A 25278-nucleotide genomic window follows, 5' to 3' on the forward strand; every position below is an offset into this window, starting at 1 on the left:
ATTATTGAAGTACGTCATCTATATTCTCATAATCAGGGAGCTCATTATTTCACGTTAGTAACAGGATCTTTTCTTACACATTGTTTGTTTAGTTGGAAAATTTGATGTAAAGATAGTTTTCTACATTTTCTAGTGTTTGGTAGTACAAAAAAAAATTGGTCAATAGAAAATAATCTTTAGTCAACGAAAAATCCTAATAAAAATAAGGTTTATTTTTTATAGGTTGTTTTTCCAAAAAAGTATTTGGAAAATAATCTCTCTCTCACGCATTTGCATCTATTATAAATATTATCTTCGTCTGTAGCCGTAGAAAACATATTTTTTTGGTGATTTCTCTCTCATGGTAAGCTTTTTCACTTATTCTTTCTTCCCTTTGCTTTTTCTCTCTTCACATTCTCATTGTCACTAACTCTGGTCTCTCCTCTTCTCATAGATCTCTCTCTCTCTCTGTCTCTCTTCTCTTTTTTCTCCATGTTTCTCTTTTCCTTTGTAACACAATTCTTTGATTAGATTTTTTTTTCTTTTACTGATTGGTTAATAGCTCCGGCTTGCAAAGGAGAACAAATTTACAGCGGTAATTATTTCATTTCTCTCTATCAAAATCTCAATTCTTTACTTGGAATTTTAAGCTTGATTTTCTTTTTTCTCTAAGAAATTTTCGGTTTGATGGATTCCAAGCAAAAGTTACTTCTTTTTCGTACATAAAGTGCAAAAAAATAAAATAAAAGAAGAAGAAGAAGAAAGAATGAATCAAGTAAAAGATGAAAATTTTAAATATAGTACCTATATTGCTCTAAATTGCTTTTTCATGAGACAATCTTTACCGTGGATTAATAATATTGTTATATAATGAATGATAATTATTAAGGGGAATAGCATTTGTTGGCAGATACTTTATGCAGTGATGATATATTATGCAGATACATTATGTAAATACATAATTTAGAGTAATATTGAAGACTTGTGGTTGACCATAGTAGACAATTAGTATACCAACAAAAAGAGTAGACAATTAAAGGTTATTGTTATTTATATTTATTGAAAATGTATTTCCCTATCAAATATATATATATATATATATATAGTCAAATGGTTGATATATATATGTGTGTGTATACATATGTACGTACATTACGGTCCATATATATGAACAAGATGAGTGGTAGAGATCATGAAAATTTGACAACTAATTAATTTTGATTGTATTTATTGTCAAAATTTTAGTATGAAAACCAAATTTATTATTGGTTTTTTATTTATAATGATTACATTAGTTGGTTTACATAATACACATGTTTTAAATTATACAAGAAATATTTTTTAAAAATTACATACCAAACACCAAAAAACATTCTCAAACTCATTTTTAAGGTTGTTACCAAACACTGGAAAATAAGATAGTTTTCTAGAATATACTTTTTGGAAAATAAACTATTTTCCAGAAAGCGTTAACATTGAAACAAACAGAGCGTTAAGCTATTCCTATCCACGTGGTACATTAGCCGTAGTAGTCTCCACTCCGGTGAGTTCTTTCTATGGAGTGGACACAACAAAATCTTACCATTTCATATGATCTACCATATTTCGAGATCTACCATAACTCAGAACAAAGGCAACGTTATGAGATTTTGTTGTGAGCCTTTCAGTCTATAGGTTGCATCACTCCTACGATACGAGGTTGCTGCATTCTATTTTCCAGGTTTCAGTATTGGGCCGGATAAGTAAGGCGATCTAAAGACGACCTCTTCAGTTCTAATTGTCAAAAGAGGATTCCAATTGAATTCCATGACATTCCTTAATATAACATGGCAGCTAGACTGGTTCTCTGAAATGTTTGGTATTCAACAAAGTCGACAGGTTACAGAACCGCGTATCAGCTTTTGAACTGCGTTCTCAACAATGGCATTTTCACTATTTTAAAATTTTAATTCCATTCGAGAGAGAGATCATTACATGAGAGCAATATGATCAAACCTTTCTGTATAAGCCGAAAACATAACTCAAATCCATATACCTATGAAAGTACAAGATGTAACTGACACCCACACCAAACCCACTAAGTTTCCCCACGTACAGAATATTATATGGGGGCAAAAATTAGACTTCATGGCTCTCTGTAACAGACTCCTGAAATTCCTAGATACATAGATGAACACGTGTTGCAGACAACATTATGCTGAGGGATTACATCTAAATGCCCCATATCACAACAGCAACCCTCTCCCCTGTTCCATCTAACTGTGATTCCTTCCATTACCACATAATTACGCATTGTTCAGTTTCTGTACTCAATAACAAGAATGATATAAGACAAGCAACAGTCAAGGTTGGATACAAGACCCCCATTATTTCCTGGGTGTACATGGACTCCAAGAAATTAAAGGATGATTCATCTTGCACATTCTCTTTCTTTATGATTACTCCCAATGCAACATTTCCTCCCTAGAAGACTCATGTAAAATGACTCGGAGCTTTAATGTATTTACTCATATGTACCATCGAAGCTACCCATCGCGTTTGCCCGCTTCTTCTCTCTCCAATTCTCACCCCATACTTTTGCCTCTGCCACAGCACGTTCTCTATCTAAATCACGATTCCTTGGTGTTTCCCTTGCTCTCCCAGTACCTACGGGGCTATCTCTCTGAGATTCATGTCGCTCTAACTCATCCAAACCCAATTTTCTCCCAGAACCACCACCAGTTTCAATCCTGGCTAACGCTGTGCCAGTACTCGATTCCCTTGCATCTCTCTTTCTGAAATCAGGTGAATTTTTATGAGTAGAAGGGGAACCAAGCCGCCCAAGCTCATCTGGGCTATCCAACCCATCTGCCATGCCCCTCCTTTCATCCCTGCTCCTAGGAGTAGATGGACCAACTCTGTTATTTGCTGCAGCAGCTGCAATTGGATCATATGTTTGGGAGGCTAAATATGTGAGAGCAGTGACAACATCCCCTATTAGAGGCCTAGTGGCAGCTTGTTCCTGCAAACACATGGCTGCAACTGCAAGAGCTTGGTAGAGTCCTCGCATCGGATAACGACCTTTCAGTAGTGGATCAGCCATTTTGGGAAATTTTCTACGATCCTTGAAAAGTGGTCGTGCCTACAAATACCACATACCACATGATTTTTTAATTTTTCAAAGGAAAGAAAAGAAAGAGAGAGAACTTAATTTTATTCAATTCAATGAATCATTAAAAAACCATTATTCATCGATGTTACCTTAAAAGTCTTTCAAATTGACAAAAAAGTACTTACCCAAGCAACAAGATTATGCTCTCCAGGAGCTCGTGTATTATCAATTGCCTTGCGCCCTGTTATAAGTTCAAGAAAGACAACTCCAAAACTATAGACATCAGACTTTAGAGTGAGTTGACCTGTCATAGCATATTCTGGAGCACAATAGCCATATGTCCCCATGACACGTGTGGACACATGAGTCTTATCACCAACAGGACCTAGTTTCGCAAGTCCAAAATCCGATAGCTTAGGGTGAAATCCCTCATCAAGAAGGATGTTGGATGATTTTAAGTCTCTGTATATGACAGGAGGATTTGCTTTATCATGCAAATATTCCAACCCCTTAGCTGCACCTGCTGCAATCTTCATCCTTGTATTCCAGTCCAGGGGCTCCTTGTCCGGTGGAAGATCTAAAAATCAAATTCGAAAAAAAATATAAATATAATAAGTGTAGTTTGCAGAAATTTTAGATATGTAATTTGAATTTGAGCCTGGTATATAAGTATTGAAGGAAAGTAGAAGTGAACAATAGTCACTGACTCGCTGAAGAAAAAAGCACAGTTTGTGCAGCTCTTGTGGAACTCTAAAGCATTCAAGTGTTAGTCATGAAATGAAGTATCATTCAACATTAGTGGTAGAAGTTTTGATTCTAAAAAACTAGACTATCATGAGTGGAAAGAAATCATTACAACTTAGCCTACAGGTATTTAAAAGTATCTCAATTACATACTATTCCCCCACCCTCTTTTTGTCAAAACTATTGCAGTGTCAGAGACATGGGTGGAATTGTTAGATTTCATTATCTAAAAAACAAAGAAGCAAAGACATGAGAGTGGATTTGTACTTGTCTCATATTCGATCGTTTCATTTGTTCACTCAACAGGATCATCAGGAAATACACTTCCCCAATAGCTGATCCTGGAATATATCAAAATAAGAGTGACCCGATTCATCCATGAAGTGCTTAACATGCAAGGTTGTGTTTGTATGTGAACATACGTATGTGTGCTTAACAGCATGGAATTATCTCCTTTGCTGCAGAATTGATCTAAGATATTTATTGGGATAAAAAGTTTTTTTTTATAAGATATTTAAAGAATAGAATTCAAAATATGTAAGGTGGACAAGTGGAAATACAAGAAATGATAGGATTCGAAATGAGGAAATTAGCTTAAAGATATAAGTGGCCCCTATTGATGAAAAGATGTGGAAGAGTTGCCTAAGATGGTTTGGTCGCGTGCAGAGGTGAGTGATTAAAGCAATAGTGAGGAAGAGTTAGTTGATTCAAGTCAAGAGAATGAAAAAAAAAAAAAATATATATATATATATATATATAACAAAATAAAATAAAACAAAAAAACAAAAGGTAAAGGAAGACCCAAAATAACATTAAAAATAGTAGAAAAAGGACATGCCAGTTAAGGAGATAATAGAGAGTCTGACTTTGGATATATGATAGAATGGTGGAAAATAACACATGTAGCTGATCCTAATTAGTTTGTTGAGGATCCATAGCTGCTTTAAAAAATTTGGAACTAAGGCTTCTTGTTGTATATTTAAAAGAATCATCATCTCATTTATGACAAACACCAGTAATTATCAGTGAAAGAAGCTTTATTTCTTGTGTACTTACATACATATACATAATCTATAAATATGTATACATACGTATTGTTAGCTTCTAAAAAATGTGCTCAGGCTGTGTTTAGAAAATTTGAACCCAGATCTCTCACCAAATAATTCATATTTCCAGAGATGAGTGAAAATTAATTTAAAGTGAAACAAAGCTATAAAATAACTATTTCATCCCCTTTTCGCTTTGTTAGGCAAGTGTAAACATAAGTTTTAAGGTTGACATAAACCCTATAGTCAGAAAGCTTTAACTACAGCCATTTATAAAAAAAAAAAAAAAAAAAAAAAAAAAATCCTTGGCAAGCATGTCTTCTCAATTGCCAATTATCCTTTTTTTAGGCTAGTTCTTGTCCTTTGACACCCTTCAACTTATATGCTTTTTTTTTCCCACTCTAAACCCCTGATATCTCCCTGCACATGGTAGCACAGCATTTGACAAATCTCCTAATCTTATCCCAGATATGCGCTGCATTAGAACTTCTTACAAATGCATGCACTTCTAATTCTGCATTTCCCCTTTCCCTAGATTTTCACTCATTCATTTTATTATCTTCATTTTGGCTACAGTTATTTCTGGATGATTACTCACTAGCCAATATTTCAGACCATAACAAATAACTGTCAATGTAGCACTAAATTCCAAGTAAAAGATTCCCTCTTTTTTATTTTTTTTTAATCACGTGGTGGCTAGATAAACAGTCTCCTCTCAAACTAGAATTAATGATCGATATACGAGGAGACAGTCTCTTTTACACTACAATAGCTGATTGATATTCAGGTCAAAGAACAAAAGAGGTCATGTAACTTCATTCTGAAATCACATATATGGTTTTCAAAAAAACACCATCAGAACTCTGGTTTTATAACACAAATATTTGGAAAAGAAGTTCAAAAAAGTCAGTTTCTAAAATAGATATTTTGTAATCCCAAGACAGCAGGGAGAAAAGAAAGTTTGTTTACAGAGGAATAAATGATTAGACAAATATTCCATGTTACCCAAAGTGAGAACTAGAAGACCAGTTTTACTTGAGAGAGAGGAAAAAAAGGGGCGGCAACAGAAGCACAAGTACAGGCCATAATGATCATTTGAGGTGACAAAATGCAAAAAATCAGCACCCACATTCAAGCAGTTGTTACAAACAGGAGAACATATGTTCTTTATGAAAATATGCAGCTAAATGCAAGTGGTTATTTAGAAGAAAAATATATGGTATGTACAAAGATATGTTCCATAACAACCATAATATCGAACCCCACAGGCTCACAATATCTAACCAAAGTTTCCATGTGGCATCCCCTTGAACTTGACATTACCAGCACCTCCTAAGGTGTAAACTAGTTGAACGCTTTTACAAGAACAACCAAGTAAGCCACTTTTGCCCCCCCATAAATGGTATCAACAATGATCTTGAACATTGCTTACCAATGAGCAGTGGCTCAAATGGGACTTCTTCCTCTCTTAAAACAATCAACTCTTTAAATCATTTCAAGTTGTCACCATAAACAATAAGTAATTAAAATCCACATAAGTTGTATTTAGAACCTATTTGGACATCAAAAATCCTTTCACAAATTGTATTTTGGTGCGCACACACATACACACCAAAAAACAAAACTTTCAAATTAACTTTAAAATTCCTAATCGACAACTATAGTTTTTTTTAATAGGTAAGAAAATATTTTATTGAAAATGGAATAGCATGAAAAATACACAAGGTTCACGATAGTGAACAAAGAGAAAAAAGAGATAAAAATAAGCAAACAGACACTAAGCTATTCTAAGAGACAAAGGAAAATCCATAAATGTAGAACAATCCGAGAGACCCCAACACCGAGACCAATCAAAGAGGGTCCATTGGCATAAATCTAACAACTGAGCCAATGATTTTCAAGTATCCTCAAAAGAACGCCGAATCCGTTCAGTCCAAATATTCCATATTAAACAGCCCGAAACCAGATTCCAAATATCAGAATTATGTTTCCCAAGCCAATGATACCAACAAAAAAATAAGTCTGCAATGGAACTTGGCATGACCCAATCAATCCCAAACAACCGAAACATATAAAATCGACAACTATAGTTTAAAGAACATGTGATCATTTTGTCATTTTTTTGGCAATAAAATACCACCTAGTGTTCATGTCACTGGTCTTTTGGTGCCCAATAATTCCTAGGTGCAATTTACTTGGTTTTTTTGGTACTTTTAGTTAATAGTGATTTTCTAAGGAGGTGAAATGAAACAATTTAAAAAAAAAAAAAAAATCAAGGTTTTAATTGAAAATTTTTAAAAATCTATGGTTTAATTTGAAACCTCTTCAAAGTTCAAACTACATGGGAAAGTATATAGGTCAACCAGACATTTACCATTAACTTAAGACTCTTTCAACAAGATCTGTATTTCTTCTGGTTTATAAAATAAACATGCTTTTAGTTAGTTGATTTGACATCAACAACATTTTTCTTTTTCTTTTTCCCAGGAAAAAACTCTGTGCATGCTTTCAATCCACCAATTACCGCTATTATGCTGCCAAATTCAACCCACACTCACTAGTGCTATTATTAATTGTCATTATATGCCAGCCGAAGACCACTATAAGTCAAAATCAACTACCAGTGCTGTTTTCAGGTTTATAATTCTATGGCAATTCAAGTACAATTAGTTTTCAATCAAAAAATTATATTCCACCAGTCTCAACAGCTCTATCATTTCCATAGTCAACCTTCTTTCCCTTCATGGCCTTTTTTTTTTTTTTAGGTAAATAGGGAGAGGGGGCTGTTGGAGTTCTAACCCCAGTGCCCAAGCACCACAAGAGTTGCCGGAACCACTAGATATCCCTTGAACCTATGCCTCAAAGAAACACCTTGAGTGTTCAATGCGCTTGCCACTTTGTTTTTCTGTCAAAAGAATGTCTTTTGAAACTCTTCACAGGGTTCTCTCCAAACTATACTGATCAATTATATATTAACCAATGGAGGGGGTTCGACCTGTGGTCTACAAAAGGGCAGCTGAATCTTTGAAATCCCCCTTCTCGGTGAGGGTGGGATTTCCCTTCTTTTTTATCTGTTCATTCTCAATTGAATCTACCATTTCCAAAAGAAAGGCATATGCCTCACACAACATTCCCCAAAAGAAGAAATCTATTGCTTAAGTTATAGGCCACTAATTATGGCAGAAAATCTTCCCTTTTTCAATGAATTAGTTACGCACACACCCAATGGATCTGAACCCACAACCTCACCCTCCACCTAGAGTAAAGATACTAGTTTGAGCTATAGGTCATTGGCAAAAACATCCTCCCCCTCTTCCCTCTCTCATGTAGAGTTGAGATGAGGAAAAACTATCATTAAGGGAAGGGAAATCACCAATAAAAAAAGGAAAGAAAATACTTTTAGTGTGACTGATATGATGCACACAGAATTCTAAAGTAGTTCAGTCCCATGCTACTGGCACAATATTGTAGATTTTTATTTTTTGACATGTCACACTATTGTAGATGTTTATGGGTTTGAATTGTAACAATAAAAAAACATAGGCAGTTTGAAATGTAGCCATGTATTCTACCAGGTACCACTACCATCATTGACCTTCTGATTCATTGGTATACTACTATAATACTGCTATCATTGACCCACCAGAAAATGCAACCAATGAAACAAAAACACTGCCAATTTTGTTAATTACTACTATAATACTGCTGTCCTACAACTAATATGGCAATTAATTTATAATTAATTGTCTCACCATAACATCATAGATTTATTTATTTGAAGAGCAATCTAACCCCTTTGCACTGTCAAAGTCACCTATACAAACATGCAATACATAGTCACAGGACATACATATATGGTGCAGATACTTTAAAATGACAACAATACGGAGGTTTTCACTTCCAAGTCTTGTACATACCAATCATCAAACAAACCACTGTTTAATATATGCTCTAAATCTCTAATCTAATGAAGATTCCTACTATAATAAGAACCTCTAAAGATAATAGCAAGAGTATATAATCATGTTTCAACCCAGAAGAAGCTAAAAACAAGTAGTTGTATAAAGTGACACGCTATAGGCCTATATCTGAATTAGATGCAAAAGGTTCCTCAAGTTGTATTATAGACATTAAAGGAAGGAAATCTAACCATGTAAATGATCCTCCAAGGACCCCAATGGCATAAACTCATAAACAAGGAGGCGTTGGTCTCCATCAGCACAATAACCGATCAAGTTGACAAGGTTTGGGTGGTGTAAGAGGCTAAGCATGAGAACCTCCACTAAAAACTCTCGATTTCCTTGAAGACCATTTCTGTCAAGCTGTTTCACAGCAACTACCTGCAAAAATAATTTAACATCAAAGACCTGACAAGCCAGATTGAACCAATTTAGCTTTCAAGGAATGAATTTGGTTTTTCTGAAATCAGCGATTAATACTCTTTGGCAATATCATACCACAGATGAAGCTTAAAGGGCAAAAATAGAACAATGTAGAAGTATCTATGTCAAATGAGATCCAAAATCTAACACATGGTGTAGATTATTTTAGGCCATACATTGAATACGTTAATAGATGTGGCATCCTTTATAACCAACCACAAATTACCTGTCCAGTGCTCTCCAACCGACCTTTATAAACATGTCCAAAACCTCCTTCACCCAGTAAACTTTCTGGCCTAAAGTTCTTTGTTGCTACTGCAAGTTCCCGAAATGTAAATGTTTGTGCAGCAATATGTGCTGTTGGTCCATCTTTTGGAATAGACGGTTCCTTCTTAGGATCTGAACCACTTCGAGATTTTGATTTGTCTGTAGAAATAAGTGAATTACATACAATCCAGTGAGTAGGAAAAACACATGTAAAGCCATATTTAAGCTAGAAAAGAAAATTAAAAATACCTTGAGGACATGTTGGTAAAGTTGTGTAACATTATCCAGTAACCTAAGGGCATGGATTCTTGAAAATAACAGCTGGAGGAAAATTCTTGAAAATAATAGCTGGAGGAACCTATAAGTTTCTACATTGCAGTTTACTAGCAAACACTTCAGGAAATTACTAATATCACTCATGAATGCCAGGTTCTACAGCAGAAAACACCATTTTCGGATATTCTATTGATACTGAGTAATCCACACTAGTACCGTGCCAAAGAAAATTGGTTATAAATATAGCGTTTTCAATAAATTTTTCAAATTGAAGCTTAACATTCTATTTACTATTGCACCATAGATTCTTTGCAGTTTGCAGTCAAAGTTTTCAACTTTTTTAGTTTTTTTGCCAGACAATTAAAAACTCTCACTCAAAATTCACTAACTAGCATCTGTATATGTCCTACATTTGAAGCTTATGAACCAGTAGAAACTGATAACAATTTTTTTTTAATTTTTTTTAAAGCAAGCAAGCAGGAAAAATGTTTGAAATTTTAAGAACTGAGACCAGATCTCCAAAATTGTTCTCGATACAACTCCATAAATATAAAATTCAGACAATAATTACGAGCAGCAAATCATCATTTAACTGTAACAGTCAAACCATAAGAGCACCAAATTTAGCAAACCAGACTTAACAACCACAGATGCATCAGATCAAAGTGGCAACAAATTCTGACACCAACCCATCATCAAAACATTCAACCATTACCAAAAACAAAAGACAAAAATTCAACAGAAACCAAAAAAGAAGAAGAAAAGCTTACCCAGTTATCAAAACTAACCAAACAACCCAAAAAAGAAAAAAGAAAACAAAAAGAATTCAAGACAACAAATTTACCTGAACTAACCCTGCTCACATGGTGAGATTGAGTTGAGCCATCTTTTATTGAATCTTTCTTGGTCACTTCCTTTACATCACTTCCCTCACTGTTGGATGATCCAAAACAAGGAAAACACCCACCCATATCAAATCCAAACACAAATCAAGGCCACACCCACAAGACCCAGTAAAGTATAGCTCACATAACACATAAACACACTCAAAATTCTCCAACTTTATCACTCTTCATCTTTCTCACACCAAACCCCATCACAGAAATTCAACTCAAGACTCAGTCTTTCTCTCTCTCTCTCTCATTCACTCACTGAGACACTCTCTCTCTCTCTTGGATTTTTAGTGGCCATTAAAGGGAAAGATCGAGACCAACATGTCCAAAAAGCAGATCAACAAATCGAAGAAACTGATGATGTGGTGGAAGAGAAGGTAAAGAAAGAGAAAAAAAAAACACCAAAACCAAAAAAATTAAAAAGGAAATTTTTTTAAGTAAATAACATTATTTTAAGGAAATATAAAAGAGGCTGACTAAAGGGGCTTAATTAAAAGTGAAATTAAATTATAAATTAATTATTTGATAAACGATTAGATAACAAGGAATAAGTGAAAAATACTGAGTAAGATACCCACTACAACTTTTGTTTCTGTTTTTTTTTTTTTTTTTTTTTTTTTTTTTTTTTTTGCTTTTTAACTTTTAACCCTTTGAAATGCGAGAAAATTACGGTAATAATTATCATGGTCGGAGTATGGGTCCCACCTTATAGATGGTCCACACTTGTAATAGAAGAGAATGAGCTATGCACAAAAAAAATATTCACTAATTTCTATAAAAAATAAAAATCACTAATATTTTTATAAATAAGTTTGTCTCGAATCACCATTGTTTTTTTAACTATAAATGATATACTATATAACAACAATTTTGAAGACTATTATCAAAATTTTTGTGTAGACTTCCTCCAAAAAGTATACCACAGTTAAATCCTATAATATTTTCGCAACAAATTTATTTTAAGTTATTGGTGTATTATCTTATTTTAGTTTATTTTGACAATAGTGAAGTTGCACTTCAACTTGCTGTAAAAATGTTAGTGGAATTTTTTGTTGTGATAATAAAAGAAATTATAAGTTATAAGTGACTTATCTCGTAAAGAGAATTGTTATGTGCATAATATTTTCACAACAAATTATAGATGATAAGTTGTTTTTTTTAGAATCATAAATGATAAGTTATTACTGATTATAATTTGATCCCACTACTTAAATTACTTTTTTAGCCACCAATAATAGTCTGTAACAACTTATTATTTAAAATTTGTTATGGAAATATTATAAATATAATATCTATCCATCTGTAAATTATGAACAACAATTTTTTTTTTTCAAGTGAAAAAATAAAACAACAAAAGTTTGGCACAACAAATTTACATCATTAAGAGAATATGTAGTAGTCAATATATATTAACAATAACGAGAACCACACCCTTGTCACAATTATTTACTGCAAATTGCGGCAAATAAGTTACGACTAAGGTGTGGTCTTAGAATTACTTATAAATGGTAATGTAAAGCTTGTTTAGTAAGAGATTTTAGTAATGTTGTTCATATTTTTAAAAATACGTGTGGGTGAAAAATTATATAAAAATATGTATAATGCTGTTTAAATACTGAAAACTATTGTTTAAATAATGGTAACAAGTGCTAGTAGTATTTCTTCATAAGTTTGTGAAAGAAAAGTTGTGAAAGTTTATAAGCTTGATAAGGGTAAAGATTGTGTGTGGTTAGCTGTGATTTAGTATGGGTAGTATCTGGCTTTGGAGGCGTTGGATTGGGATGGTGATGGTTCTGTTAGGTGTCACGTCACGGTGCTCGATCCGACGTCTTTGAGACCTGAGGGCTCCAGTGGAATTTGAATTTTTCAAATTGTTGTTGAAAAAGTTCGTTCCTCCTTTCCTTTTTCTTAGTAAGTAATTTTTTTTATAAGAATAAAATATTTATATATAAATCCATGCATGCCCCAGTGCACTGGGCTTTTTCAGTGAATTTGTCAAGCTCAATTACCAACTTATTTTACCATGGTAAATAAATGTAAAAGTTTTTTTTTTTTTTTTCAAGTTTCTTTTCTTTTTAGATCCAAGGTGGCTGTATTTTGGTGAATAGTTTGAATCTGAGTTTGATTTCAAGGTTCTTTCCAGCACTTCTAATTCAAAGTTCAAACAAAAGAAAAAAATTGATAAAAATTTCAAATGCCCAAAATTTGGTCATAATTCCTAGTTATATCATATAGGAGTATATGGGAAAGTAAACCTTTAAATGCGGCTATTTATTGTTGGATGTGAAACTTCTATTTGCAAGTCATGCATATTCTTTTGCTTCCACATTGAAATGAAAACCCTGGTAAAAAAATCTCCAACAATAATGCATCTTTATCTATACAAGAGGCTCTTAAACCAGATTCTCCTCCTTATCAAGAAACCCAAACAAATGATATTATAATCTTGTGTTTGACTAGCTTTACATGTAAATTAATATATCTAAACTAAAAAAAAAAAATTAAAATTTATTAAATTGAAATCCTTCTCTCTCTTTATAGTTACATTAAATTGGGCGGAGAATCAAACCGTAGACCTCATGATCGCATTTATTTCAATCGTAATGTACATATATAGGAAATTATAAGTTAATCTATATATATAATAATAGGTAAAGCAGAGAAAAAATCCAATTAAATTTCTAATTGGAATTCAATTAGAGTATAATTTTGCACCATGTGTCTTATCTAATCTAAATTTTAGAATTTTGTGCCAAGTGAGTTAATTTAGTGTAAAGATTGAATTTTAATTAGAGTTTAATTTTGTGCCACGTGTCCCATCTAATCTAAATTTTTAAATTTTTGTGCCAAATTAGTTAATTTAGTGTAGAAAACGAGGAATCCAATGTAATAAACCATGAAAAAAATAATCATATAACTAAAAAAAATTCAAATTTATAAATCATCTATATGTATATTAATAGGTAAAGCTTGGAGAAAATTGAATTCGAATTTGAAATTATAATCCAATTTTGCGCCATGTGTCTAAATTTATGTGGGAACTACACCATAATTATTCACTTAAACTTGTGCCATGTGTCTACTTAAATTTTTTTATCTTTTTGTCAAATGAGTTAATGAGTGCAAAATACTAAGAATATAATATTAATGAATTATAAATTTTTTAAAAAAAAAAATCACATATACTCAATAAAAATCACCAGATGTTTCTCAAAAGATAAATAAAATAAAAATCACCACATAATAAAAATCACCATACGTTCTATCTTATTAAAAATTAGGAAAAAAAATGATCATAAGTAGTATTAAATTTAGGTAAGAATTTTAATATGTGACTAATTACATTTACTTTAAAAAAATAATTTGACTAATTATCTATATTTTATGATAAAAATTGTATTTAATTTTAAATATATCTATATGTATGCATGAATGCATGTGTTAGAATTTGAAATTATAATCCTGGGAACTACACCATAATTATCTACTTAAGCTTGTGCCTTGTGTCTACTTAAATTTTTTAATCTTTTTGTCAAATGAGTTAATGAGTGCAAAATACTAAGAATCTAATATTAATGAACTATAAAATTTATAATAAAAAAAACAAAACAATCACGTATACACAATAAAAGTCACCACATGTTTCTCAAAAGATAAATAAAACAAAAATCACCACATAACAAAAATCACCGCACGTTCTATCTTATTAAAGATTAGAAAAAAAAATTATCATAAACGGTATTAAATTTAAGTAAGAATTTTAATATGTGACTAATTACGTTTACTTTAAGAAAATAATTTGACTAATTATCTATATTTTATGATAAAAATTGTGTTTAATTTTAAATGTATCTATATGTATGCATGAACGCATGTGTTACATGCTTTAAAATTTTAATTTGACTAAGCATTTATATTTTTATAATAATTTTTTTTTAAAATTTAAATGTATCCATGCGTTTGCATGGAGTCACATGCTAGTTTATCTTTATTAATAAAGATTATGCCTCGATGCATTTAGGTAGGTACCATTGTACCAAAGCATCTAATATTCTGTATGAAGTAAATGGCAAGTAACACATCAAAAAAAAAAAAAAAGGCATGTAACCTGTGAAATATTACAATCCACAGTTTTATTTTTTACATGTTCTTGGGAGTGGAATATATATATATAATATATATATATATATATATATATATATATATTCTCTGCACTCACTCACTAATAAGGCTGCTCCAATAGACAAAAGCCATTAGATGCTATCTCATCTCCTTAGAATTCTCAACCATGGGTTCAATGGACCTAAAGGTTTTGAATCTAAAAATTTGATTCCATTGCCACTATCTACGCTTGAGATTGAAGTGAGACCTTGCAGACAAAACAGCAAACACACACAAAGGCATGTGCCTGTGTCCTGTAATAAAAGAAAGAAAATGCGATGGGCACACGGTTGGGTCAGCATTTTTCCATTGTCAAACCACCACGTTATAGCATCCAACCCAAATAGTCCACATAATGTCAATTGGACCCCTTTTTATATATACATATACATATAAAAATTGAGATTTGTATAGAACATAAGAGCATTCACAGTAGTGGAGTTAAAAATATAGCAATTTAGCTCCACCAAAAGTTACTTTATCTATTTTACCTATACATATGCCACAACAGTGGATCTATTTTAGCTTTCAATACAATAAAATAATATAAATACCACAATAAAATAATATAACCCCTACAATAAAATAATATATCTCACTCCCAAAAAATTTTAACAACACCAACCACAACCACTTCTACAATCAGCCATAGCCACCGCAGTCGCCGCCACCACCACCGCCACCACCACCACCACCAGCAGTCCACAGCAGAAGAAAAAAAAAAAAAAAAACCGATATCTCCAATATTTTTCCTCTACCGGACCAAACAAATTCACCAAACAAATTCACCGATCACAATCAAAATAAAAAATCATAAATCGCAAACAAGCAGCACGTCGGCGAGCTCCATGGGTTTCAGACCGGCGGCTTGATGAGCAAGCAATCGGCGGCGTGAGATGAGGCGTGAGGCGACGTGAGGCGACACAACGTCGGCGAGCTTCAATGATCTTCAGACCGGCGGCTGCGATGAGCTTCAGACTGACAGCTTCGATGAGCTTCAGACCGGCGACTTGATGAGCAAGCGATCGGTGGCGTGAGGCGATCGGCGGCGTAAGGCAATCGGCGGCGTGAGGAGATCGGCGGTGGAAGAGAAGTTTGCTTGAGAGATAGAGATGAGAGAGTGATTGGGGAGATATTCAGCAAAAAAAAAGACTGGGGAGATGAGAGAGTGACTGAGAGAGAGACTGAGAAAGAAGAGAGAAGAGCGAGAATAACTATTATTTTATTAACCGGCCGAATAAAAAATTCATTTTTTTTTTTTTGCTATCAGCTACAGTGCACATCTATATATAGATGTGCACTGTAGCGGAACATCTAAATTTTTTCCTTATACCTCCACTGCTGCAGCGTGTCTTTTGGATATGTGGAGCTAAATTTTAGCAATATAGCAATATACCTCCACTGCTGTGAATGCATGTGTGGAGGAAATTATGGATTTTAGCCAGTCTATATTGCAATGGATCAGATATAGCTATTGGTACATATAGTTTCTGAAGTGGTACATTGCTTCCGTAGTGTCCGTTCAAAATGTACTCAAGCACCCACTTCAATCAATCATTGTGATTGAGGAAGAAGAAGTTTTTATTTTTTATTTTATATATATATATATACACGTACCATAAAATTTCTGTTTACTCAATAATAAACTTTTTTTATTATCATATTAAGATATTAATTGATTTTTTTTTATGTATGCAAGATTCAAATCTTAGATCTTCTATTTGAGAATAAGAGATTTTACTAATTAAATTAATTATAACCTACAAGAAAAATTATTTTATATATCTGATATATGTATCATTTGTTCCTCTCGTAATAATACACATCCCATATAATTATGAGGTTTACATGATTATAAGTCTCACATACATAAGAGATATAATATTATAATGCATATTTGAATTTCCCATAAATATATTATACATGAGATAATTATTATTAATAAATGAAATAGGAAAATGGTGTGAATATTGTTTACTATATATGTGTTGCTTAAAAAGGAAAAAAGAAAATTATTGCTCTCAAAGTTAAATTAGTTTTGTTTGTTTTAGCTTAGATGTCAATTTATTTTCACATTTGGTTTATGAATAATAATAATAATAAAAAACTATATCATTACACTACCTAGACAAAATAAGTTAATTAAAATAAACTCATCCAAGGAATTTTTTTAATATTTCATTGCTTGTGGTTTTCAATTATTAATTTATTATATAGTCTATTTATAGTTAATTGATGTTAATTAGTATATAAATTATTTACTGTTTTTGCCCAAAGTGGCATCCTCTCACATATTCCTTGATATGATCGTTTTACTGTTGATCGACTTGAAATGATAAACAATCTCCTTTGTTTATTATTTTAAAAACTCATTCGACCTTAGTGTGCCTTTGACTAAATTTCCAATGTCATTTTTCATTTTTCTTTTTTAAATCACATTAAAACTTTTTGTTATTTTAAACGATGGGTCCAAAGCAGAACAACACCTACAATTTTATAGCTTCTTAATTATCCCATAATATATGTAAAAATGTACCATCAATTGCCATGGAAACAATTGAAACTTATTGCATTTTGGATTAATTTGTGCTGATCAAAGAGAAAACTCATGGTAAACTATTAAAAGTATATGCATATATATTAGTATTTATTTAAGAAAAGGTAATTCATCAATGAAACAAATGGGTAAAACAATCAAATAGGCTCAGACCCAAATGAATCAGCATTCCATAAAAAGAAGCAAATGTGAGAAGAAAAAAAGCCAACTGATGGCTATTTAATATTATTTTCTGAGTGTATCTGATTGTTGTTTTATTTTAATTTATTTACTAAATGAGTGTGTCTGATCATTTTTTTGGGTGAACTTGTCTGATCATTATGTCTATATACATATATATATATATATATATATTTCATATTTCATGCTTCTAGTCTTTCAAGCATGAATGCCGAGAGAAATTTCTCACATGATTCATGTGGCACTAAAGCTTAAAGATGGTAAAGTACAATAATATAATAACAAATTGGACAAAGCAAATTCAAGGACCAGTGTCGGTCCTCAACTCCTCAGTGACAATATTTACAGTGTCCAATCTTGTCTGTCGGATAGTCTCAAACATTTTACCTAACATGATCATCAATTTTCTAAACTTTGTCTTTCCAAATTCCCAATTAACAAAAACTAAAAAAATTGCATACATATTGATAAAAATATATAAAGTGGGTTTTCCAAGCTTTTTTCAAAGTTCATTAAAAAACGTACCACCATGTCTGCTTGGATCTGGCGGGACTTGTCATTCTTCAGATTGTAATTTTGACAAGTCTGGCTTAATTTCCTCCTTGAAGTTTGTGCTAGTGTATGAGCACCAATATGCTTTTCAATTATTGGTACTCCTCGTACAAACTTCTACTATAAACCTTTAACATGTTTCTCAAAAAAAAAAAAAAAAAAAACCTTTAACATGTTTAAAATGCAACATTAGAAATGCATTGGAATCTTTAAAATGGTCGGTCACTCTATATATTGATGCCTGTTCTCTTTTTTTTTTTTTTTTTTGGGTTAAAAGGAACCATGTCATTATCAAAGCAAAACAACAGAAGTATTGGCAGAGCACCTTAGATTGTACAGACCTTGTGCATCAGAACTTAGAATATTACATAGTTCAACAGAGTCAGGATTTTCTAATATAACAAAATCAAAAGGGGAAGAACAGCCTTCCTTAGCTAGCTTGTCTGCCACTCTGTTACCTTCTCTGAAGACATGGTTGACCTTGAAGTGCTGGAGATGACTAAGGAGGAACCTGCAGTCATTTAAGAGGGGGGAATAAGCTCTATTAGAGTTGTTATTTGAAAGTACGAGCTGCACAATAACCTTAGCATCAAGCTCCACAGCAAGATGGATTATTCCCAGTTGGTCTGCTAAAATGAGACCATCTCTGAGAGCCCAAAATTCAGCTATGATGCTTGTTGCAACCCCAACTCTTCTTTTATTACCTTTAACCCAGTTGCCATTACAGTTGCGAATTACACCACCCCCTCCCGCTTTGACCGGGTTCCCTAAGGATGCTCCATCTGAATTTAACTTAAACCATCCCTCCTCTGGTTTATTCCAACGTATTAGGTTGGTGGAGCAAGGCTTGGGAATGCGTACTTTGCTCACACAGAAGTGATACTTCATAGCTTGTTGAATGCAGGATTTGTGGAGGCAAAAATTCAGAGGGGTGTTTTCAAAAACCACCCGATTTCTGTGTTTCCAAAGGCCCCAAATGGCAAAAAGAAATTGTGTGCTCCATGGCAGTCCATTAGCCTTCAACTAGTTGTTGTCAAGGCAATTCTTTTTTAACCATTCTGCCAAGTTCAGATGGCTTAAATTAAGAAGAGAGAGAGGAGTTTTGATTGCTTGCCAAAAGGAGACAGCAAATGGGCAATCTCTCAAAAGATGCAGTATAGTTTCCTCTTGGTTATTACATAAAGGACAAGTAGTATCACAATTAATACCACATGCAGCAACCACTTGCCTTACTGGAACACTATTGTGGTGACATAACCAAAGGAAAGAGTTGATTTTTAGCCATATGTCTAACTTCCAAACCCAGTTGCCCATAAAAACTTGGGGGTTATTTTCTGCAGTAAAGTTAGACGCATATGCCGATGTCATATTAAACTCACCATCATGGGAAGACTTCCACAACAAAGAATCCTTCCTTTCACCATATATTTGCATAGGTGTGGCATAAATCTTGTCTTTTACCTCATTCGGTAGATCAAAAGATATAAAATCCCATCTCCAATTCCCATCTTGGAACATATCATCTATAGTCAATTTAGCTTCACCTTGGGTGAGGGGGCCTTCAACCAAGCTTCTTAGTGAGTTGCCTTTAATCCATTTATCCCCCCAAAAATTTAGCTTAGAATTTTTACCTGCACTCCAACACACTCCCTTTTCAAAAATGGGAAAGCCTTTTTTAATTGCAGACCAGCAAGGAGAGCATGGTAACTTGTCTAGGTCTTTTGAGTTTCTTCTTGAGCTTGAACAATATTTTTGCAAAATGACCCTTGCCCATAATGATTCTTTTTCCTGATATAGCCACCAATTTAGTTTTGCTAGTAAGGCAATGTTCATTGCCTTTGCCTCTTGGATCCCCAAACCACCCTCCTCCTTTGATTTGATGATCTTGTTCCAACCAACCAAATGTAGCTTCCTCTTCTCTGGAGATGAGCCCCAAAGAAAATCCCTATTAATTTTATCTAGTTTGTCACAGAGATGTGTTGGAAGAGCAGCCCCTTGCATAACATAATTGGGGATGGTTGTCATGACTGATTTTACTAATATGGTTCTGCCCGTAAAAGGCAAAAATTTGGCTTTCCATCCAGCCAGTTTAGAGATTACCCGCTCTGCCACAAAATTAAACTGTCTCCTTCCTGGTTGCCCCTTTGTGTCTCAAGGGAAAACCCAAGTACCTCCCAATATTGGTGGTTTCATGAATCCCCAGATATTCACAAGCTTTGTCCTTAATATTGGATTGAACATTTGGCGAAAAATAAATCCGGGATTTTTCTAAACTAATCTTCTGCCCAGATTCTACACAAAACACATCTAGTACATCTTTAATGGCCTCACACCCTTCTTTACTCACCTTAGCAAACAACATTAAGTCATCCGCGAAGAAAAGGTGTGAGATGGCAACATTTTCCCTAGAAGCTTTTATCGGAATCCACCTTTTGGCAACGCATTCCTTCTCAATGAGGGCCCCAAGGTATTCCATACAAAGGATGAACAAGTAGGGAGAGAGAGGATCCCCTTGCCTAATTCCTCTAGATGGCTTAAAGGAGTTCAACTTACTTCCATTGAAAAGAATTGAAATGCTAGTGGTAGTCACACAACTCATAATCAATTCAATCAAATTTTGGGGGAAGTGGAATGCTTATAGAACTTTATGGATGAAGCTCCATTCGATTCGGTCATAAGCTTTGGCCAAATCCACTTTGATTGCCATGAACCCACCCTTTCCTTTTTTCTTGTCCAAGGAGTGAATTAATTCTTGTGCTATGATGATATTATTTAGACCCCTTCTTCCTGGGACGAAGGCTGCTTGAACTGGGGAAATAAGTTTGTCCAAAAGTGGTTTGATTCGGCCTACTATAATTTTGGTGATCACTTTGTAGATTGTATTACATAGACTGATGGGCCTATAATTGTTGAGGTTCTCCGAGCTTTGAGTTTTTGGAATTAGAGAGATTAGGGTCTCATTTAAATATTCAGGAACTGTCTTAGCTTCAAAACTATTACATACCTCCCTACACATTGAAGCCTTAACATCAGCCTAAAAATATTGGAAGAACCCAGCGTGAAGCCCATCAGCTCCCGGGGCTTTAAAAGGCTTCAAAGACCACAGCCCAAGCTTTATTTCCTCCTCTGACATCGGTGCACAGAGGGAAACCCGATTACCTTCCGAAAGAAAGCAACAGGAAAAATTTTCAATATCAGAGAGGCGATTGGATGATGAAAAGCTTGTTTGGAAAAGATCTATATACCCCATTAAGATAACATTTTTAACCTCCTCCTCTTCGGTCACCCATTCACCTAGGGAGTTTTTAATGCTCTTAATCCTGTTTCGATGTCTCCTAACTAGCGTGGACACATGAAAAAAGGACGTATTACAATCCCCATAGGCAGCCCAGTTAATGCGAGATTTAAGAGCTCAGTATTCCTCCTTTTGAAGCCTTATGTCAGCATATTCCTTAATTAGATCCTGTTCTAATTGTACCAGGAATTGGTTTGGCCCATTTGAAAGTGCTTTTTGGGTTCCATTGATCCTGGCAAGTAGCCTCCTCTTCCTAGCACACAAGTTACCAGACACTGTTTTATTCCAATTGGTGACCCTATTTGTGAATAACTTAATAGCAGAAGGAAGAATTGATTCCTGTTCCCAGGCACCTCTAACTACATCATGAAAGTCAGGGTGATGCAGCCACATAGTTTGAAAGCGAAAAGGTCTGTTAATGGAGGCAGGAAGGGGCTTGGAGAGCTCTAAAAGAACGGGGCAATGATCCGAAAAAACCCTGGGGAGATGAGTAACAGAGGCCTCAGGGTAAAGGAGTCTCCAAGATGGATTAGCAAAACATCTATCAATACGTTCCAGGATTAAGTCCGGAACCTGTCTGAGATTGGACCATGTAAATTTAGGTCCTGAAAATCCTAAATCCAGGAGGCTGCAAGTATCTAGACACTCTTTAAAATCTAAAGCTCTATTAAGATTTATACTCCTACCACTGAATTTATCTTCACTGTTGAGAATTTCATTAAAATCCCCTAGTAACAACCAGGGCATATTGTGCAACTGAGCAACTTGGGTTAAATTTTCCTATAGAATTTTCCTTTCAGCTAATCTAGGACTAGCATGAATAGGAGAAATAAGCCAAGTAAGGTCAGAATTACGTACCTTAACAGTGGCATGAATCTCCTGTTTGGTTGAGGACAGCACAAAGACATCCACTTCCTCTTTTTTCCATAGCAACCATAATCCTCCTGCATATCCAATGGTCTCCGTTACAAAGAAACCATCAAAAGGGAGATCCTCATAGATTCTAGCAGCCCTATCACCTCCAACCCTGGTCTTAGTAATGATCATGATGGATGGAAAGTGGTTAAAAGTCATTTCAAAAACTCTCTTCTTAAAATCCGAATTAAGAGCACCCCTACAGTTCCACAATAAAACATTCATTTGGGAGCAATTGTTATTTGGAATCTCCATTGGGTTAGTTCCCATCATTGATGTTGCTATCATGCTCCATCCCATCCTCCGGAGAAGGTCTTTGGAAGCTGTCCAATCTGGTTTCCATACTGTTAGGTAGTTCAGTATCCCCTTCACTTCCTCTCTACAGTAAACCAGGAGATCGTAACTCATTACTGTTTTGAGCACTTGGAACAGTTTCAACGTGGGAAAATTCCCCAGGTGCGCTGTTGCTGAACCCCTGAAATCTATTACTTTTCTCTCCTGTATTAGCCAACTCGATTCGTCCAAGTGGGGCAGCACTAATGGCCGCCTGAGCTTGTTTAACGCCTCTGCTTCCACTTCCGAGATCAATGGCATGTCTGTGAGAAATTTCCACCAAGGATTTGGTATTGTTCCCCACGCTAAGTGATCCAATGCCAGATTCCCTGTTCTCATGCTCTCTGGAGTGATTGGAAATATGTGTTTCCATGCTGTGCAAAGATTCTCCTCGGTTCCGCCCATTGTGATCGTGGGAGTTGACCGAATCTGAGCAATTACTTCGTCTGGAATAACTACTGCCTTGTTCTTGTGCCACATTGCCCAGCCCGAGGAGGGGAAAGGTGGTGGCCTTCTGTTGGAGCGGTCCATGGAGGGAGTTGGAGGAAGAAGAAGTTGAGGTTGAAGGAGTGGACTTGGATGATTTCGTGCTTGGCTCAGGACTGGAGCGTTTTAAGGACTTGGTTTCTCTGGTATTGGAACTTTTTTTAACTTGGGGTGACCTTGAGTTTTTGGCTTTACTCTTAACCGTCCCATCTGTCTGGCTTAAAGGTGGTCAGGCTAGTTTTTGGGATTCTGAAAATACCCTTAGTTCCTTTTGCATTTAACAAACTACTCTGGTTCGTTTGATTGGGTGTATTTACACGTTCATTCTTGATTGGCTGTTTCTTTCTAGTTACCAACATCCACTCCCCAAATTTTTGGTCAGTCTTCTTCTCTGATTGCATAGACGGTGATTTAGGTGAAGAGGTGCTTTTCTCGGGTTGTACACGATACCCACAGACTTCTTGTTTATGTCCAACTCTACCACAGCAGAAGCATAGAGCTGATAATCCTTCATACATCACTTTCTAGAATAACCGTCCCACTTTAATGGTATTTATTAGTGGTTTCTTAAGATCAATTTGTATGCACAAACGAGCATAACTGCCTCTTGAACCAGAAGCTGTATAGGAATCAATTCTAAGGACTGGCCCAATGGCTTTGCCTATTTCCATAAGGACTGACTTGTCATAAAACTCAATAGGCAGCTCTGGAAATCTAACCCAGACAGCCACTGATGAGAAACTAGACTCTGAGTGCCCGTTTGGTTTCAGCTGAAACCTGCGTTCACGTTTTGCGTTTTACTTTTTTTTTTTTTTTTTTTCCTGCATCGTTTTTGCTTTAGGGGGACAACACACTGTTGATTACTGTTCATACACTGTTTGGCACTGTTCACGGGTTAAAAAATATTAAAAATGGGTCCCACGATACTATTCACACATTTAAAAATAATTTTGCTATAATGTTTTCAATTTTCAGTTTTAGCAACAATAAGTTCAATCCAAACGGACCCTGAAGTTTTGAAATATGGCTCCCAAGATTTGATTGCCAGAAAATGTCCGCCAATAAACCATGGACCACCACGTAAAACTTTGTCATAGTCCCCATTGTCATAGAATTTTATCAGGAAGAAGTCTTTGCCTAAGTCTACACAATCCATTCTAACAGTGGGTTTCCACATGGCATTGATCTTGAAAGTGAGATAGTTGTATCCAACAGTTCTACCAAACACTTTCACTATCAAAGCTTTGGCCCATGGTGCCCTGATACGGTTCTTAGTTTCTTTTGTAAGTTTAACTTCTACCAGACCTTCTGTAATTTCTTCTAACTCAGAGTCAGACTTTGCTTCAAGAGCCTCTTCATTCTCAAAGCTAAAAGCTTGAGCATAGGCTCCTGGGATATCACCAATAAGACTATCTTTGTAACTAACCTGGCCATGAGTTGGAATGAAAGGATTATCTCCACTACTGTCTTTGAACTTCTTTGTGCTTCTGTCAAGCTCTTCCTCTTCTTCTCTGGAGCGTGGGGTTGCGTGTTGAAACTCAGGTTCCATCTCACTTTTTTTCTTGCTAGTTTGTGTAGCCACTTAGCTGTCACCTCTGTTTTGAGATATTTTTTCTATTGATGCCTGTTCTATTTGTTAAGGTGCTTTGCTTCCACATTTTTGTTTTTGTTTTTGTTTTTTTGGTCTTTATGGTGGTTAAGTGCTTCCAATGATATCAATTTTAATGTAAGTAAAAGGATATAAATAAATATTTGTAAACCATGGAGAAAGTTGAGTTATTAACTATTAACAATTAATTTTGGGTAGGTTTTAGTTAACTCAACTCAACTGGTAAAGTCTCTGATGATTGAATAAGAGATTTGAGGTTCAATCCCTGTCTACACCAAAAATTGATTGGTATCTTGATCTGATGATAAAGAACTATCATCAGGAGCGGACGTTATAGGTTAAAACTCTCTCAAAAAAAAAAATAATATTGGGCTATTGCATACCGGCCGAAAGAGGAAGAATGAGTTGATATATATTCTCTAAAATTAAATCACAATAATTAATAGTTGGAGAAGAAAAGTACTTTCTTCCATACAGAGCATATTTATATGGTGTTGCCTCCATCACTCTAT

General features: G+C 34.6%; 2 protein-coding genes across 2 annotated transcripts; both read right to left on the reverse strand.

Moving 5' to 3' along the window:
• Window positions 1-1912: 1912 nt before the first annotated feature.
• On the reverse strand, window positions 1913-11134 carry LOC115994784 (serine/threonine-protein kinase PBL27). Its single transcript, XM_031119047.1, has 5 exons — window positions 10630-11134; window positions 9469-9668; window positions 9011-9200; window positions 3256-3647; window positions 1913-3100 (listed from the first exon to the last, which is right to left on the reverse strand). Exons 1-5 carry the CDS (start codon window positions 10754-10756, stop codon window positions 2483-2485), a joined length of 1527 nt encoding a protein of 508 aa, XP_030974907.1. The 5' UTR covers window positions 10757-11134; the 3' UTR covers window positions 1913-2482.
• Window positions 11135-21540: 10406 nt separating this feature from the next.
• On the reverse strand, window positions 21541-22170 carry LOC115949754. The gene has a single exon (XM_031067039.1). It carries the CDS (start codon window positions 22168-22170, stop codon window positions 21541-21543), a length of 630 nt encoding a protein of 209 aa, XP_030922899.1.
• Window positions 22171-25278: the final 3108 nt, after the last annotated feature.

The sequence above is a fragment of the Quercus lobata genome, chromosome 6, assembly GCF_001633185.2.
Source record: "Quercus lobata isolate SW786 chromosome 6, ValleyOak3.0 Primary Assembly, whole genome shotgun sequence".
Lineage (NCBI taxonomy): Eukaryota > Viridiplantae > Streptophyta > Magnoliopsida > Fagales > Fagaceae > Quercus > Quercus lobata.